Below are 15,368 nucleotides of genomic sequence, written 5' to 3'. Positions count from 1 at the left end.
AGTTCCAGAGGATCTGAAACCCTCCATGGGCCTTCCCAGTCTGCCTTGAGATGTCTTGTGAGGGCTTTTGTAATAGCTCTCCAACCCTGACTCACTGCTGTTACTTACATAGTGATATATGATATATGTCCTGTCATATTTCATCCTCCGAACGCTATCGGTTTATTTCTGTCATTTAAAATGTAGACCTTTGTAAGAGATGCAAGGTCTTTTTCCTTCCGTGCTTCTCAATTCAGTCTTTATGTCTCAACCACAATCTCCCAGATGTGACTTTTGTGACCCCTTTCCTTGGAGCAGACTCACATAGCAAGATACCATGGTAATAATTTCTATATTTATTGTAGCACCTTTTTGCTTTCTCCAGTCTGATTATAAGGTACTGATAAGGTCAGGATCTAAATCCTACATAACAGTGTGTCCTCCAAACACCCTGAAGAATGCTGGTGGACAGTTGAAGTTCATGCAGAGGAAGCGACAATGGAACGCATAATGTATGAAATTTGCCTTTTACCTAGGGTGTCAGCGAAATAAAACCCACTTGATGTTTTCAGAGTACTTTACAGGGTCCAATATCAGGAGAAAATAAGGATGTAAAGGAATGAAAATTTGTATTACATTTATTTATATGTGTGTGCACATGTCCACATGTACCTTGACTCATGTATGGGGGTCAGAAGATAACTTGTAACAATTGCTTCTCTCCTTGTACCACATGATTCCTAGGGATCGAACTCAGGTCATCAGGTAGGAGGCAAGTGCTTTATCCACTGAGCCAACTTTTTAAAAAATGTTTTTAAAATTTTATAAATGTGTACTATATCTACATCACTCCCCACCTTCCCTCTATCCAATCCCTTCTGTGTTTTTGCCCCTCTCTGCTCCCTCTCAAATTCATGACTTATTTTTCTTTAATTATTATTGTTACACACACACTCATAAATGATAAATACATAAATGCAACCTTCTGAGTCCATTTAGTATTGCTCATACGTATGTTTTTAGGGTTGACCACTTGGTATTGGATAACCAATTGGGGGCCCATTCTTCAGAAAAACTGAGTCTTCCTCCCTCAGCAGTCACCTGTAGCTCCTCATTTGTGGGGAGGGCCTTGTGAGATTTCCTCCATCTGTGTTGGTATGTTAACTGGTGATGTCAGTATGCATGTTAGGTGACCATATTGTTGGAAGTTCATGAATGCAGCTTCCCCGTCATATATAGAAGACACAATTTCACAGCGGAGGTTGTGGTCCAAATAAGCCAACTTGAAGGTTCTGAAAGGGACATTTTTAGAAAGCAAATTTCTTCTGAAGCTATAAAAGTAACTATTGAATTTGGTACAATAGGGACAAGATTCTTGACTTTGGCATACCTGACAATTTTTTAAAAATGTATTTTAGTGTATTATTTGAGAATTTCATACATGTATGCTGCGGCCCGCGCAGCTGGAGCACGAAATCTGGCGAGGGACGCCGAGGTTAAACAGCACTCTAGGCACCCAGTTTCAGTTCATCAGGGAAGCAGCTCTCTTTATTCGTACCAACATGGGTTTATATATCCCTCTAACAGCAGGGGTCAAGGAATGGTTACTCTGTATCTGTAGGCAAGCCGGACACTGTTTAATAAACAGGAAAAACCACAGGGGAACTGATCCCCAGCACCCTCCGGAACCCAACTGCACATTTTTCACACAAACAACTTAACTGGGACAGGACAAAAAAGGGCATTTAAGATTAAGGCAGCAAACTTACTGCTGCCGACACATGTATATGTGTATTTTGATGATATCCACTTACACTCCCCAACTCTTCCTCTGCCGCATTTCACATTTGACGATATCCACTTACTCTTTCAACTTCAGATGTTCTCTTTCTACACACACACACACACACACACACACACACACACACACACCCCTACCTGAGTTAAACTAGTGCCTCCTGTATGCTCATGGGTATAGGACCATGCATTGGCAGATGGAAAATCTACTGGAAGTCACATCCCAGGAGAAACGGACTCTGTCTACCTTAGCAGGCTTCAACTACCTCAGCTAGGGATGGAGCTTCATGAGCTCTATCTTCTCATGCTGGAATTTCGACTCTTCTTTTTATGCAGGTCTTGTGTAGGCAACCACAGCTGCTGTGTATTCATGGGTACAATTACCCTGTCATGTCAAGAAGACATTACTTTGCAATAGTCTTCCCCAACCTTAGGCTCTTAGGCTCTTTCCACCTCTTCTGAGAGCTGTACTAATCTATGGGTATAATGATAAGCATTGAGAAGGCAGTTTGATACCATGTCTCAAAATAATAATAGTAGGTTTTCTCCCAAAGCTGATGACATATCCAACCATGAGATTTTGGCTAGGTATACAGTACCAGATATGAGTTCCATTCTATCAAGTAGGCCTTGAATCAACAAGTGTTTGGTGACCTTCTAAAGGTAGAGATCATATCTTTTTATTTTACTAATGAGTTAGTAATTATGAATGGTCATAATAGTAAGGTGGCATAACAATGTTCATATTAGTGAAATGGGATAATAATGATGAATGATTATTATAGTAAGATGTGATAATAATGAGTCATTATGATAGGTGTATAATAGTAAGTGAATGAGCATAACAGTGTTGTGGGGACATGATAATAAATGAATGATGGGAATACTGAGATAGGATGATAAAAAAGAAAAATCACAAGTTATGATAAGTTGTTTGTCTTTCTTTAATTCTCATTCTAATATAGTTTTAAATTTTGCTATGTTAACAAGAGTCAACAATTACTTGAAATAGATATTCCAAGTAAATTATTTGAATAAAACATATTTTGTTTAAATAGAAGAGTTTCACATATTGACTTAAGAAGATTATAGGGTATATTGCTACGTTCAGAAAGTGACAGAAATATAACACACATTCAAGTGAAAAATATCCTGGAGGAATGTCTCCTGATCCAGCATGACTGCCTCTTTCCCTGCATCCAGTAAACCACTGAAGAACTAAAAAATTAACAGTTATACTTTTGAGAGGTACAACGAGCTTCAGAAATACAAAAGTCAGTAAATAAGAACGGGGAAAGCCATCCACATGATATATGGAGACCTCAAGTCTAATTCAGCCTCTGCTGTGGTATCTTTAAGCCTTAGTCTATCCCAAGAATTTTAGGCTTATTTATCTATATTACCTACTACATGGTAAGTGCTTAGACCCACAAAGGATGCCAGAGGAAGAAAGAAATATATGACTGTGGGAAATTGAATACACAGGAAATGATATTAAGAACAGTGTGCAAACCCAGGAACGGTTCACACACAGTGGATCTCTGATGGGTAGAGGCTGGTTTGGGGGGAATAATCACATTGACAGATGCTCAGATTGGAGGTGCTTATGGTGAACCAGGCAGAGATGTGGGGGCCTGGGAGGTAGCAATAACTGCAACAAAGAAGCAAGTGTAGGAAGGTATTGAAATGTCAGTTGGAAGGTGCCTAGCTTTGTTCTTAGAATTTGTGTTTACAGGATGAGGGGAAATAAAGCTCCTGGGATCCTAAGAGTTCAGACTCTTATTTGGTACTTATATTTGGTAATTTGTTTTAAAATATAAATATTTAGGAAGGAAAGGCATTGTGAATGTAGCGTCTTCCGTGTGGCAGAGAGTTAGCTGGGAGACTTGGATCCCTGATGCCCTAACTCAGCACTGGATGAGGAGTTGGGAAAAGTGGATACTAGGTGAACACTGCTCCTTGCTTCTTGTATGACGACATTGAGCAGGTCAGTTCTGTAGGCTTTAGTTTTCTCAACTATGAAGCAGGATTCATAGTGAGTCCTTCAAATGATTGTTCAGAGGATTTAATGACTTGAGTGGCAGAATTATTGAGTTGATGTTTGGGGTAGTGTAGATGTGAAGATTCCATTGGGTTTGAGTTGAGAGAGTAACTATTTTATTTATTTATTTATTTATTTATTTATTTATTTATTTATTTATTTATTTATTTATTTACCTATTTAGCTATTTTAGAATCTGTGATTCTTTCTCTAATGAGGATTGGGTTTGAGTTGAGAGAGTAACAATTTTCTTTCTTTCTTTCTTTCTTTCTTTCTTTCTTTCTTTCTTTCTTTCTTTCTTTCTTTCGCTATTTTAGAATCTGTGATTCTTTCTCTAATGAGGATCAGGGCAGAGACTTACCCATGAAACATCCCTCCAGATACCCACTCCAGCTCTACCAGATGGTGCTATGGTCTTTGTACCATACTTAACTTGGTTTCCTTGAATGAACTAGTAGAAGACACAGGTCTGTAGAAATTTGCCACCCATAGAACATACACACAGGAGGGAGAATAGCTAGTCTCCTGAGTTTCCAACTCTAGCATATTGTGATGTGTTAGACAGGAAGAGACTAATTGAAAAACTTCACTGACTTCTTCAACTATGCAAGGACTCAGGAGGCATCTAACTAGCAATAGTTCCCCTGAGACAGACAGACAGAGCCAGGACTGGGGATTGAAGTCCTAAAAGTTTACAAGCAGAATCCTCTAATTAACTCCCTAGTGAGAGTTCAGGATACTATAGGCTAGGGGCTGAGGGAAGAAGACCTGGGAATTGTGATGTCTTCTGCATCTCTGCTAACAAGGCCATTGGGAAGGAATATCCAGACAAGATTTACTTTCTTTTTGGTCCTTAGGCTGCAGGAAACCATCTCTTCAGAGAGTACAGAGGCCAATTAGCCACAAGTGGTTACAGCAGTCATTAGCAAGACTCATTAGCCATGTTGTTGGTGGTGGGGAGAGGTGTCTGTTAGATGCATGTGTGTGAAAATAACAACAGATCCTATTTTGTATTAATGTGTTAATCAGATATATTTTAAGAAATATAATTTTAAGAAATGAAGCTATCTGGACTTAAGTAAACCTCCTTGCAAAATAAGCCACCATGTTTCTTTCATTTTTGTCTGGTTATTGGTGTTGCATCCTCCTTTATTCACACACACTAATGTTTCTGTTTGCTATGTCTTCTTGCTATCATAGTCTGTATTTTCCATATGAATGTGTGTCTTGTTTCACAGTTTGTAGTAGTTACACCATCTGATAGCTGCATCATGATTTCCTTCCTCAGGCACACCTCAATCCTAGCTGTGGTTTGATGGGCCTTTGCATAACTCTAATCTACAGGTGAAGAAAGAACATGTGGTGTTTCTCTTTCTGAACTCAGATTACCTCACTTAATAGATATTTTCCAATTCATCTATTGTCCTTTGAAAATATTTCAATTATTTATGAATTATGACAAGTTTTTAATTAGATTGTAGCACTTGACTTATCTATCACTCTAATGATAACCCTTTGAGATTGCCAGGTGGCGGTGGCACACACTTCTAATCCTAGCACTCAGGAGGCAGAGCCAGGCGGATCTCTGTGAGTTCGAGGCCAGTCTGGTCTACAGAGGGAGATCCAGGACAGGCACCAAAACTACACAGAGAAACCTTGTCTTGAAAAACAAAACAAACAAACAAACAAACAAAAATGTGTATGCTAGCTGGAGAGATGGCTCAGCGGTTAAGAGATTGTCAATAAGACGGTTAAAAGATTGTCAATAAGAATCTTTACAACAGAGTGTGAACCACTTTTCTCTTGCTGCTTTAGTTTATGCTTCTTACGAGTAAGACTAAGAGATTCTTCTTATATTAGCACAAACATCAACACTGTATCCATTACAGGCACTGAAAATATTTTCCTCTCCTCTCTTTAATGATAAGGGTGCTTTAAAAATTATGGTGTGTGTGTGTATGTGTGTGTGTGTGTGTGTGTGTATGCAGAGGTCAGGGGCAAACTTGTGGAGTTGGTTCTCTCCTTCCATCTTTACTGTGTTCTTAGGGTTAAACTCAGGTCCAGGCTTATGCAGCAAGCATTTCTACCTTCTGAGTCATCTTGCCTGCCCAATGGTGCTGTTTGTGAGGAATTCTTTATGTATCTAAGCAAGTAAACATTCCTGTTATAACTTCTGCCTTTGCTGGCATACTTGAAATTATCTTCCTTATTTCAAGTTTGTAAATAACCAACACTTTCACTCTTTCTTTCATGACTTTTAAAACATTCTGTGGCCCAGGAGCTTACCTGGTAATTTGAAATAGCCCTTTATCAAGCATTGAGTGTGTATGCACACTTTTAGGGAAGTGTTATAGTCTTTTTAATTTAAACTCTTTATTTTGATTATAGTATTTTCCTCCCCCAACTCCTCCAAGCCCCTATCCACCTCCTTTCCCACCCAACTCCATGTTCTTTCTCTTTCTAAAAAGAGGAAAATAACAAAACATGAAAATCAAAACAGACAAACTAAGAGAAAAAAGAAAATCAATAAATCTAAAATACCAAGACAAAGCTGTAAATGCGCGCGCGCACACACACACACACACACACACACACACACACACACACACACACACAAAACTGTTGAGTATGTTTGGTGTTGGCCAACTACTCCTGGGCCTGCGGCCTACCCTGGAGTGTGATTGCTATCCTCAGTTACACTGTGTTGGAGAAAATAAATTTTTCCCTTTCCCAGCAGCTATCAATTGTAGATAGCTTCTTGGGGTTGTACTCCTTGTCCTCGTCCCCGTCTCAGTGCTGGGACCTCATCTGGCTTTAAACTGTACAGGTTCTGTTGCATGCTTGCCACAGTCTCTGTAAGTTCATATGCGCATCAGCCCTGCCATATGTGGAACACACTTTCTTTTGAGCCATCCACCATCTCTTGCTCTTACAATCTTTCTGCTTCCTCTTTCAATCCCTGAGCCTTGAGAGGAGGGGTTTGATGAAGATATCCCAATTTACAGTCTTTATAAGAGAGATTCTTATTCTGCCTAGGCTGGCCTTGAGCTCCCAACACTCTTGTTCCTTCCTACTGTTAGAATCACAGGTATGCACCCCACCTGGCTTTAAAAGTCCCCCCCCTTTTATATATGTTCTCACTATGTACCCTCAATGGCCTGAAACTTGCTACATAGACCTGGTTGGCCTTGAACACATGGAGATCTGTCAACCCCTGACTCCTGAGTCCCGGGAGTCAAGGCATGTACTACCACACCAGGTAAGTCTCCACTTTTTAATAAACTTTATTTATCAATATTAATATTACTTTGCTGTTGTGAAATGGAAGTTTTAGTATAAAATATTAGTATTTTAGACTCTTTTGCATACATTTATCTATTTATTTTATTAATTTTTGTATGATTCATTGTCACCTAACAAACAGTAGAGACCTAAAACACAGAAATATAGGACATTTTTTTAATTCACATAATGAAAACTGATGAATTATGAAAGGTGTCAAGATTAACATAAAAATGAAACTCAGTAGAGAGAGTTAAATCAAAATGTGGAAAACAGAATACCACAACATTTTCAAAAGCATTACTAAGAAGAAGTGTAACTAGAAATAAATTTAAATAGCAAGTTCTAACAAAACATAATCATGAATTTTTAATTTAAAATTTGTCATACAGTCAATGCTAGACCAATAAAGTTTTCCCCTCTCATGGACCCTGTTTTATTTCATGGTAGTTTCCCTCCCTCTCTCCCATAGATATCTATACACAAAGAATTGGGAGTTAGGATCTACATGTGGTAGAGAACATAGGATTACAGGATGGTTGTCTTCTTGAGTCTTGGCTACCTTGCTTAGTATATTATTTTCGACTTCCATCTATTTTTCTGCAAATTCTATAATTCCACTTCTATTTATGGCCAGATCAATAGGTGGAAATAACAATAAATAATAGTAAAACCAGGTCAGATGCTGTGGGATGGTCTTTCTGTATACTGTGAATATGTGTTGCTATGATTGGTTAATAAAGAAACTGCTCTGGCCTATGGTAAGTCAGGTTATAGCTAGGTGGGAAATCCAAAAGAGAGACAAGAATAAGAAAGGCAAAGGCAGGAGAGACGCCAGCCACTGCCCAAGGAGCAGCAAGACACTGCAGACTGGTAATGCCACGGCCACATGGAAACTTATAGATTAATGTAAATGGGTTAAGTTATAAGAGCTAGCTAGTAAGAAGCTTGAGCCATAGGCCATCCAGTTTATAATTAATATAAGCCTCTGAGTGATTATTTTATAAGTGGCTACAGGACCGTGGGGCTGGGCAGGGCTAGGTGGGACTGGGTGGGACCAGAGAAATCTTCTGGTTACAGTCAGAAGTTAACTATATAGGGAAAAAAGACCAACATGAAGAATCAGTAAAATGAAAAATTAGTTCCTTTGAAAAAACAAATAAGATTGACTAATCTAATTGACAGTTTAGTCAAATTAACTAGTAGAAAGACCAAAGTTAATAAAATTAGAGGTGAAAAGGAGATATTATAATAGACACAGAATTCAAAGGATAATTGGGGCAGCCTTTAAAAACCTATATTCCAGTAGGCTGGAAAATGGATAAATTTCTATACACATGATGACCTACAAAAATTAAACAAAAAGGGTACTTAAAAGCTTATATAACTGTAAAAAAAAGCAATGAAATTAAATAAGTAATTAAATAAGTATCCCAACTTAAAAAAACATAGTCCAAGATAGAGTCAATGTTGAAGTCTACAAGACCTTGAACAAACTGACAACGATGTCCATAAATATCCCATTCCTTCCCTTTATTATTTCAATATGCGTCTCTGAGTCTGCCCGATGCTATTGCTTTTAACCAGTAAGTGCTGAGTACATCACTCCTTTATCTATTACATCTCTGTCTTTAACTTTCTTCCCCTGGTGTCTGCTATGCCCTTGCATCCTGGCTGCACCTGAACATCACAATGCTTGATGGTTATTACCAAGATGCCACTGTCCTTTCATCACCTTTGAACTTCCTTCAGCTGATAACTGGGGGAAGAGAGTCATGGATCTGGGAGCCTCGGGAAATGATTCCTGTGTGACCGCATTTGTCCTGCTGGGTCTCACCGAGACTCCAGCTCTGCGGCCCATCCTCTTTGTCATCTTCCTTCTTGCTTATGTAGCTACCGTCGGTGGTAATGCCAGCATCCTGGCTGCTATCTTTATTGAACCCAAGCTCCACACCCCCATGTACTTCTTCCTGGGGAACTTATCTGTGTTGGATGTTGGATGCATCAGTGTCACTGTTCCTGCCATGTTGAAGCATTTCCTGTCCAATGACAGACACATTGCCTATGGGGCCTGCCTCTCACAGCTCTTCTTCTTCCACCTCCTGGCTGGGACAGACTGCTTCCTGCTGACTGTCATGGCCTATGACCGCTATGTGGCCATCTGCTACCCTGTCACCTACAGCACTCGTATGAGCTGGAGGATTCAGAAGGCCTCAGTGTGTCTGTCATGTGTATTTTCCTTTAGCAATGCATTGACCCAAACTGTTGCCTTGTCTACTCTTAAATTCTGTGGCCCCAACACAATCAATCACTTCTACTGTGACCTCCCTCAGCTCTTCCAGCACTCCTGCTCCAGCATCCATCTCAATGAGCAGCTGCTCTTTGTAGCAGCATTATTCTATGTAGTAGTTCCCGATACACAAACAATACTTTATATCTTGAATCTTATTTGGACTTCAAGACAATACTATCAGCCTACAGGATAAGAATTGTAATTGTACTTTATTTTGTAGATGAAATACTTGTAGGACAATAGAACACAGTTCCCTGTTAGAACAAATCCTAGAACTTAACATGAATGAAATCTGGAAGACATTTGCAAGCTTTAGGAGAGTATTTTAGAAGTTTGAATGAATTTCAACCATTTCATTCACTTCCTGATGGAAGTAGAGGCAAGAATGTTGGGAAAGCTCTACCCATGTTTCCATCCTAACACAGGCTAGAGAAAGACAATGGACCAGCTTTGTCTACTGCAGCACAAGCCTCATACCAGGTCCTAAGCAGCAGCTGACTGTGACTGCAGCAAGGGACATGAGAGACCCCCAAAAGGAGCAGGCAGTGAAGGGCTGATGGAGACTGATGGGAAGAGCAGGGTTGCTGAGGAAAACCTACCAGAATCAGACTCCACACTTCTGTGATTTGGTGGTGGAAAGTTCCACCAAGGTCATGTGTGGGGCCAAGTTTCCCAGGATTGTTCTGTGAGGAGACAGTGTAACCTTTAGGAGGTGGGGTCCACTGGGAGGGGACTGTGCTGCCTGGTTGCCTTATTTTCTTTTCTGCTTCCTAGCTGATGTGATGTAAGAGGTTTGGCTTTGTCATACTTTCCCCACCATTGACATCTAGCTTTGTACATGAATTATCTAGATCATTTGTTATGATGTTGTGTGATGTGATGTTGACTGTCACAAATGCAAGGTAAGAGTGGGTCACAAGAGGGTGGTTTTGTGTGTGGAGGGCTAAGGCACTGGCACAACAGAATACTCAAGTGAGCAAGGCTACCATCAGTAATAAAGAGAGCTTCCATAACCAGACAATAAATACAGGGACTGCTCATTTAGTGGTGGTGGTTGGGGGGTGATATTTGAATAAGTACTTCGCCAAAGAAGATATATGGACCATGATAAGTCCCTGAAAGGAATATCAGTATCTTTAGTCCTCATGGAAATACAATTAAAGCCACAATGAAGCATAACTGTATACTCAACAGAAGGTCTAAAATAAAAAAGACAAGATATAAAGTTTTGATGAAGCTGTGGAACAATTGGAAATATGGTTCTTTATTTTCATGTTTAAGATTTTTTTATTGATCTTGCCCCGGACTTCCCTTCTGAAGCACAGGTGAGTGCCCTAGCTTGCCCCCGACCCCATCCCTGGGCACCAGCCACTCCGGGGAAGACCTGCCCAACTTGGCCCCAGGTTCTGGTCACAGGGCAGGTTCCCTTCTAGCCCCACCGGGAAGGATCCCCTTCTCCAAGACCCCTGGCAGACCCTGCAGTCTCCACGCCCTGCCCCCATCCCCATCCGCCTGAGCCCCAAGCCTCTTCCTGAGACTTAGAGGCCGGCCCCCAGCTCCCAGCTCCCATCTTGCCCCTGACTTCCCTTCCGAAGCACAGGTGAGTCCCCTAACTTGCCCCCAACCCCATCCCTGGGCACCAGCCACTCCGGGGAAGACCTGCCCAACTTGGCTCCAGGTTCTGGTCACAGGGCAGGTTCCCTTCTAGCCCCACCGGGAAGGATCCCCTTCTCTAAGACCCCTGGCAGACCCTGCAGTCTCCATGCCCTGCCCCCACGCCCATCCACCTGAGCCCAAGCCTCTTCCTGAGACTTAGAGGCCAGCCCCCAGCTCCCATCTTGCCCTGGACTTCCCTTCTGAAGCACAGGTGAGTGCCCTAGCTTGCCCCTGACCCCATCCCTGGGCACCAGCCACTCCGGGGAAGACCTGCCCAACTTGGCCCCAGGTTCTGGTCTCAGGGCAGGTTCCCTTCTAGCCCCACCGGGAAGGATCCCCTTCTCCAAGACCCCTGGCAGACCCTGCAGTCTCCACGCCCTGCCCCCATCCCCATCCGCCTGAGCCCCAAGCCTCTTCCTGAGACTTAGAGGCCAGCCCCCAGCTCCCATCTTGCCCCGGACTTCCCTTCTGAAGCACAGCCCCACCGGGAAGGATCCCCTTCTCCAAGACCCCTGGCAGACCCTGCAGTCTCCACGCCCTGCCCCCATCCCCATCCGCCTGAGCCCCAAGCCTCTTCCTGAGACTTAGAGGCCGGCCCCCAGCTCCCAGCTCCCATCTTGCCCCGGACTTCCCTTCTGAAGCACAGGTGAGTCCCCTAACTTGCCCCCAACCCCATCCCTGGGCACCAGCCACTCCGGGGAAGACCTGTCCAATTTGGCCCCAGGTTCTGGTCACCGGGCAAGTTCCCTTCTAGCCCCACCGGGAAGGATCCCCTTCTCCAAGACCCCTGGCAGACCGTGCAGTCTCCACGCCCTGACCCCACGCCCATCCGCCCGAGCCCCAAGCCTCTTCTTGAGACTTAGAGGCTGGCACCCAGCTCCCATCTTGCCCCGGATTTCCCATCTGGAGGAGAGAGAGAGAGAGAGAGAGAGAGAGAGAGAGAGAGAAAGAGGAGAGCACCCATCCTCCCCCGGACTTCCCTTCTGAACAAGAGCTCCCATCCTGGCCCGGACTTCCAATTTGGACAAGAGAGCTCCCATCTGGACAAGAGAGAGAGACTTCCTGAATCTGTCAGCCCTGTCTGAAACAAGTGTGCGGATAAGGCCAAGAATGAACCACAAGGAGATGGGCAGACGTCAAGACAGAAACACATACAACAAAATGAATAGCAATACACCATCACCAGGCCCTAGCCCTCCTCCAACACCTAGACCTGAACATCAGAAATTGGAAGAAGCAGAAGAAAATAGCCTTATGAATGTCATCATGAAGAAGCTAGAGGCTCGTGTAGAGGAAAAGACAAAAAAATGTGAAGAACGCTGTAAACAACTAGAGGAAAGGGCAAACAAATCAGAAGAAATCAAAAAGGTCCTGGAAGAGAACAATAAAATACTGAAAGAAAATCAAGAAAAATCAATGAAACAAATGAAGGAAACAGTCCAAGACCTGAAAAGGGAAATAGAAAAAATGAAGAAGACACAAACAGAGGGAATGCTGGAAATAGAAAATCTGAGAAAACGATTGGGAACTTCAGATGCAAGCATAATCAACAGAATGCAAGAGATAGAAGAGAGAATCTCTAGCGTTGAAGATACAATAGAAGAAATAGATTCATCAGTCAAAGAAAACACTAAAGTCAACAAAGTCATGAACCAAAATGTCCAAGAAATTTAGGACACCATGAAAAGACCAAACCTACGAATAATAGGGGTAGAAGAAGGAGAAGAATACTAACTCAAGGGCACAGAAAATATATTCAACAAGATCATAGAAGAAAACTTTCCCAACTTAAAGAAGGAAATGCCTATGAAGATACAGGAAGCCTATAGAACACCAAACAGACTAGACCCCCAAAAAAAGTCCCCTCGCCACATAATAATTAAACAATTAAACGTACAGAATAAAGAAAGAATATTAAGAGCAGCAAAGGAAAAAGGCCAAGTGACATATAAAGGCAAACCTATCAGAATAACACCCGATTTCTCAATGGAGACTTTGAAAGCCAGAAGGTCCTGGACAGATGTAATGCAGACGCTAAGAGACCATGGATGTCAGCCTAGACTAATATACCCAGCAAAACTCTCAATCATCATAGATGGAGTGAACAAGACATTCCATGACAAAGCCAGATTTAAACAATATTTATCCACAAACCCAGGCCTACAGAAAGCACTAGAAGGAAAATTCCAACCTAAGGAAGTCAGATACAACCTCGAAAACACAGGCAATAGATAAAGCCACAGCAGTAGACCGAAACGAAGAAAAGTACACACACATCACCACCAAAAAATAACAGGAATGAACAATCACTGGACATTAATATCCCTCAATATCAATGGACTTAATTCACCTATAAAAAGACATAGGCTTACAGAATGGATACGAAAGCAGGACCCATCTTTCTGCTGCATACAAGAAACACATCTCAAATTCAAAGATAGACACTACCTAAAAATAAAAGGCTGGGAAAAGACTTTCCAATCAAACGGTCTTAAGAAACAAGCGGGTGTAGCCATCCTGATATCCAGCAAAATAGACTTCAAACTAAAATCAATCAAAAGAGATCAAGAAGGGCATTACATACTCATCACAGGAAAGATCCACCAAGATGAAGTCTCAATTCTGAACATTTATGCCCCAAACACAAGGGCACCCACATATGTAAAAGAAACATTATTAAAGCTTAAATCACATATAAAACCCCACACATTAATAGTGGGAGACCTCAACACCCCACTTTCACCACTGGACAGATCCCCCAAATCGAAACTTAACAGAGAAATAAAGGACTTAATTGATGTCATGACTCAAATGGACTTAATCGACATCTACAGAACATTCCATCCTAACAAAAAAGAATATACCTTCTTCTCAGCACCCCATGGAACCTTCTCTAAAATCGACCACATACTTGGTCACAAAACAAATCTAAACAGATACAAAACAATTGGAATAACCTCCTGTGTTCTATCAGACCACCATGGTCTAAAGTTGGATTTCAACAACAACAAAAACTACAGAAAACCTACAATCTCATGGAAACTGAACAATACCCACCTGAATCACCAATGGGTTAAGGAAGAAATAAAGAAAGAAATTAAAGACTTCCTAGAGATCAACGAAAATGAAGACACCACATATCCAAACCTATGGGACACTATGAAAGCAGTACTAAGAGGGAAATTCATAGCACTAAACGCCCACATAAATAAGCTGGAGAAATCTCACACTAGTGACTTAACAGCACACCTGAAAGTTCTAGAACAGGAAGAAGCAAAGTCTCCCAGGAAAAATAGATGCCAGGAAATTATCAAAGTGAGAGCTGAAATCAATAAAATAGAAACAAAGAGAACAATACAAAAAATTAATGAAACAAAGAGTTGGTTCTTTGAGAAAATCAACAAGATAGACAAGCCCTTATCCAAACTAACCAAAAGACAGAGAGAGAGCATCCAAATCAACAAAATCAGAAATGAAAAGGGGGACATAACAACAGACATTGAGGAAATCCAGAGAATCATCAGGTCATACTTCAAAAACCTCTATCCCACAAAACTGGAAAACCTAAAAGAAATGGATAATTTTCTGGATAGGTACCACATACCTAAATTAAATCAAGACCAGATAAACTATTTAAATAGTCCAATAACCCCTAACGAAATAGAAACAGTCATTAAAAGTCTCCCAACCAAAAAAAGCCCAGGACCAGATGGTTTCAGTGCAGAATTCTACCAGATCTTCAAAGAAGAGTTAATACCAATACTCTCTAAATTGTTCCATACAATAGAAACAGAAGGAACATTACCAAACTCCTTCTATGAGGCTACAATTACCCTGATTCCCAAACCAAACAAGGATACAACAAAGAAAGAGAACTACAGACCGATCTCCCTCATGAACATTGATGCAAAAATACTCAATAAAATACTGGCAAACAGACTCCAAGAACACATCAAAACAATTATCCACCATGATCAAGTAGGATTCATTCCAGGGATGCAAGGATGGTTCAACATACGAAAGTCTGTCAATGTGATACACCATATAAACAAACTCAAAGAAAAAAACCACATGATCATCTCACTAGATGCTGAAAAGGCATTTGACAAAATCTAACACCCCTTCATGATAAAGGTCTTGGAGCGATCAGGAATACAGGGAACATACCTAAACATAATAAAGGCAATTTACAGCAAGCCAACAGCCAACATCAAATTAAATGGAGAGAAACTCAAAGCAATTCCACTAAAATCAGGAACGAGGCAAGGCTGTCTGCTCTCCCCATACTTATTCAATATAGTACTTGAAGTTCTAGCCAGA

General features: G+C 41.3%; 1 protein-coding gene across 1 annotated transcript; it reads left to right on the top strand.

The window, feature by feature from the left end:
- Positions 1-8,874: 8,874 nt before the first annotated feature.
- LOC131917018 (putative olfactory receptor 3A4) lies at positions 8,875-9,585 on the top strand. The gene has a single exon (XM_059270668.1). It carries the CDS (start codon positions 8,875-8,877, stop codon positions 9,583-9,585), a length of 711 nt encoding a protein of 236 aa, XP_059126651.1.
- Positions 9,586-15,368: the final 5,783 nt, after the last annotated feature.

This window comes from Peromyscus eremicus, chromosome 8a (genome assembly GCF_949786415.1).
Source record: "Peromyscus eremicus chromosome 8a, PerEre_H2_v1, whole genome shotgun sequence".
NCBI lineage: Eukaryota > Metazoa > Chordata > Mammalia > Rodentia > Cricetidae > Peromyscus > Peromyscus eremicus.
Note: the sequence above shows the minus strand (reverse complement) of the source record. Positions and strands in the feature narration are given on the sequence as shown.

What these genes read in the sequence shown, in the direction of transcription:
- LOC131917018 (XM_059270668.1), top strand. Translation starts at nt 8,875, where the DNA reads ATGGATCTGGGAGCCTCGGGAAATGATTCCTGTGTGACCGCATTTGTC.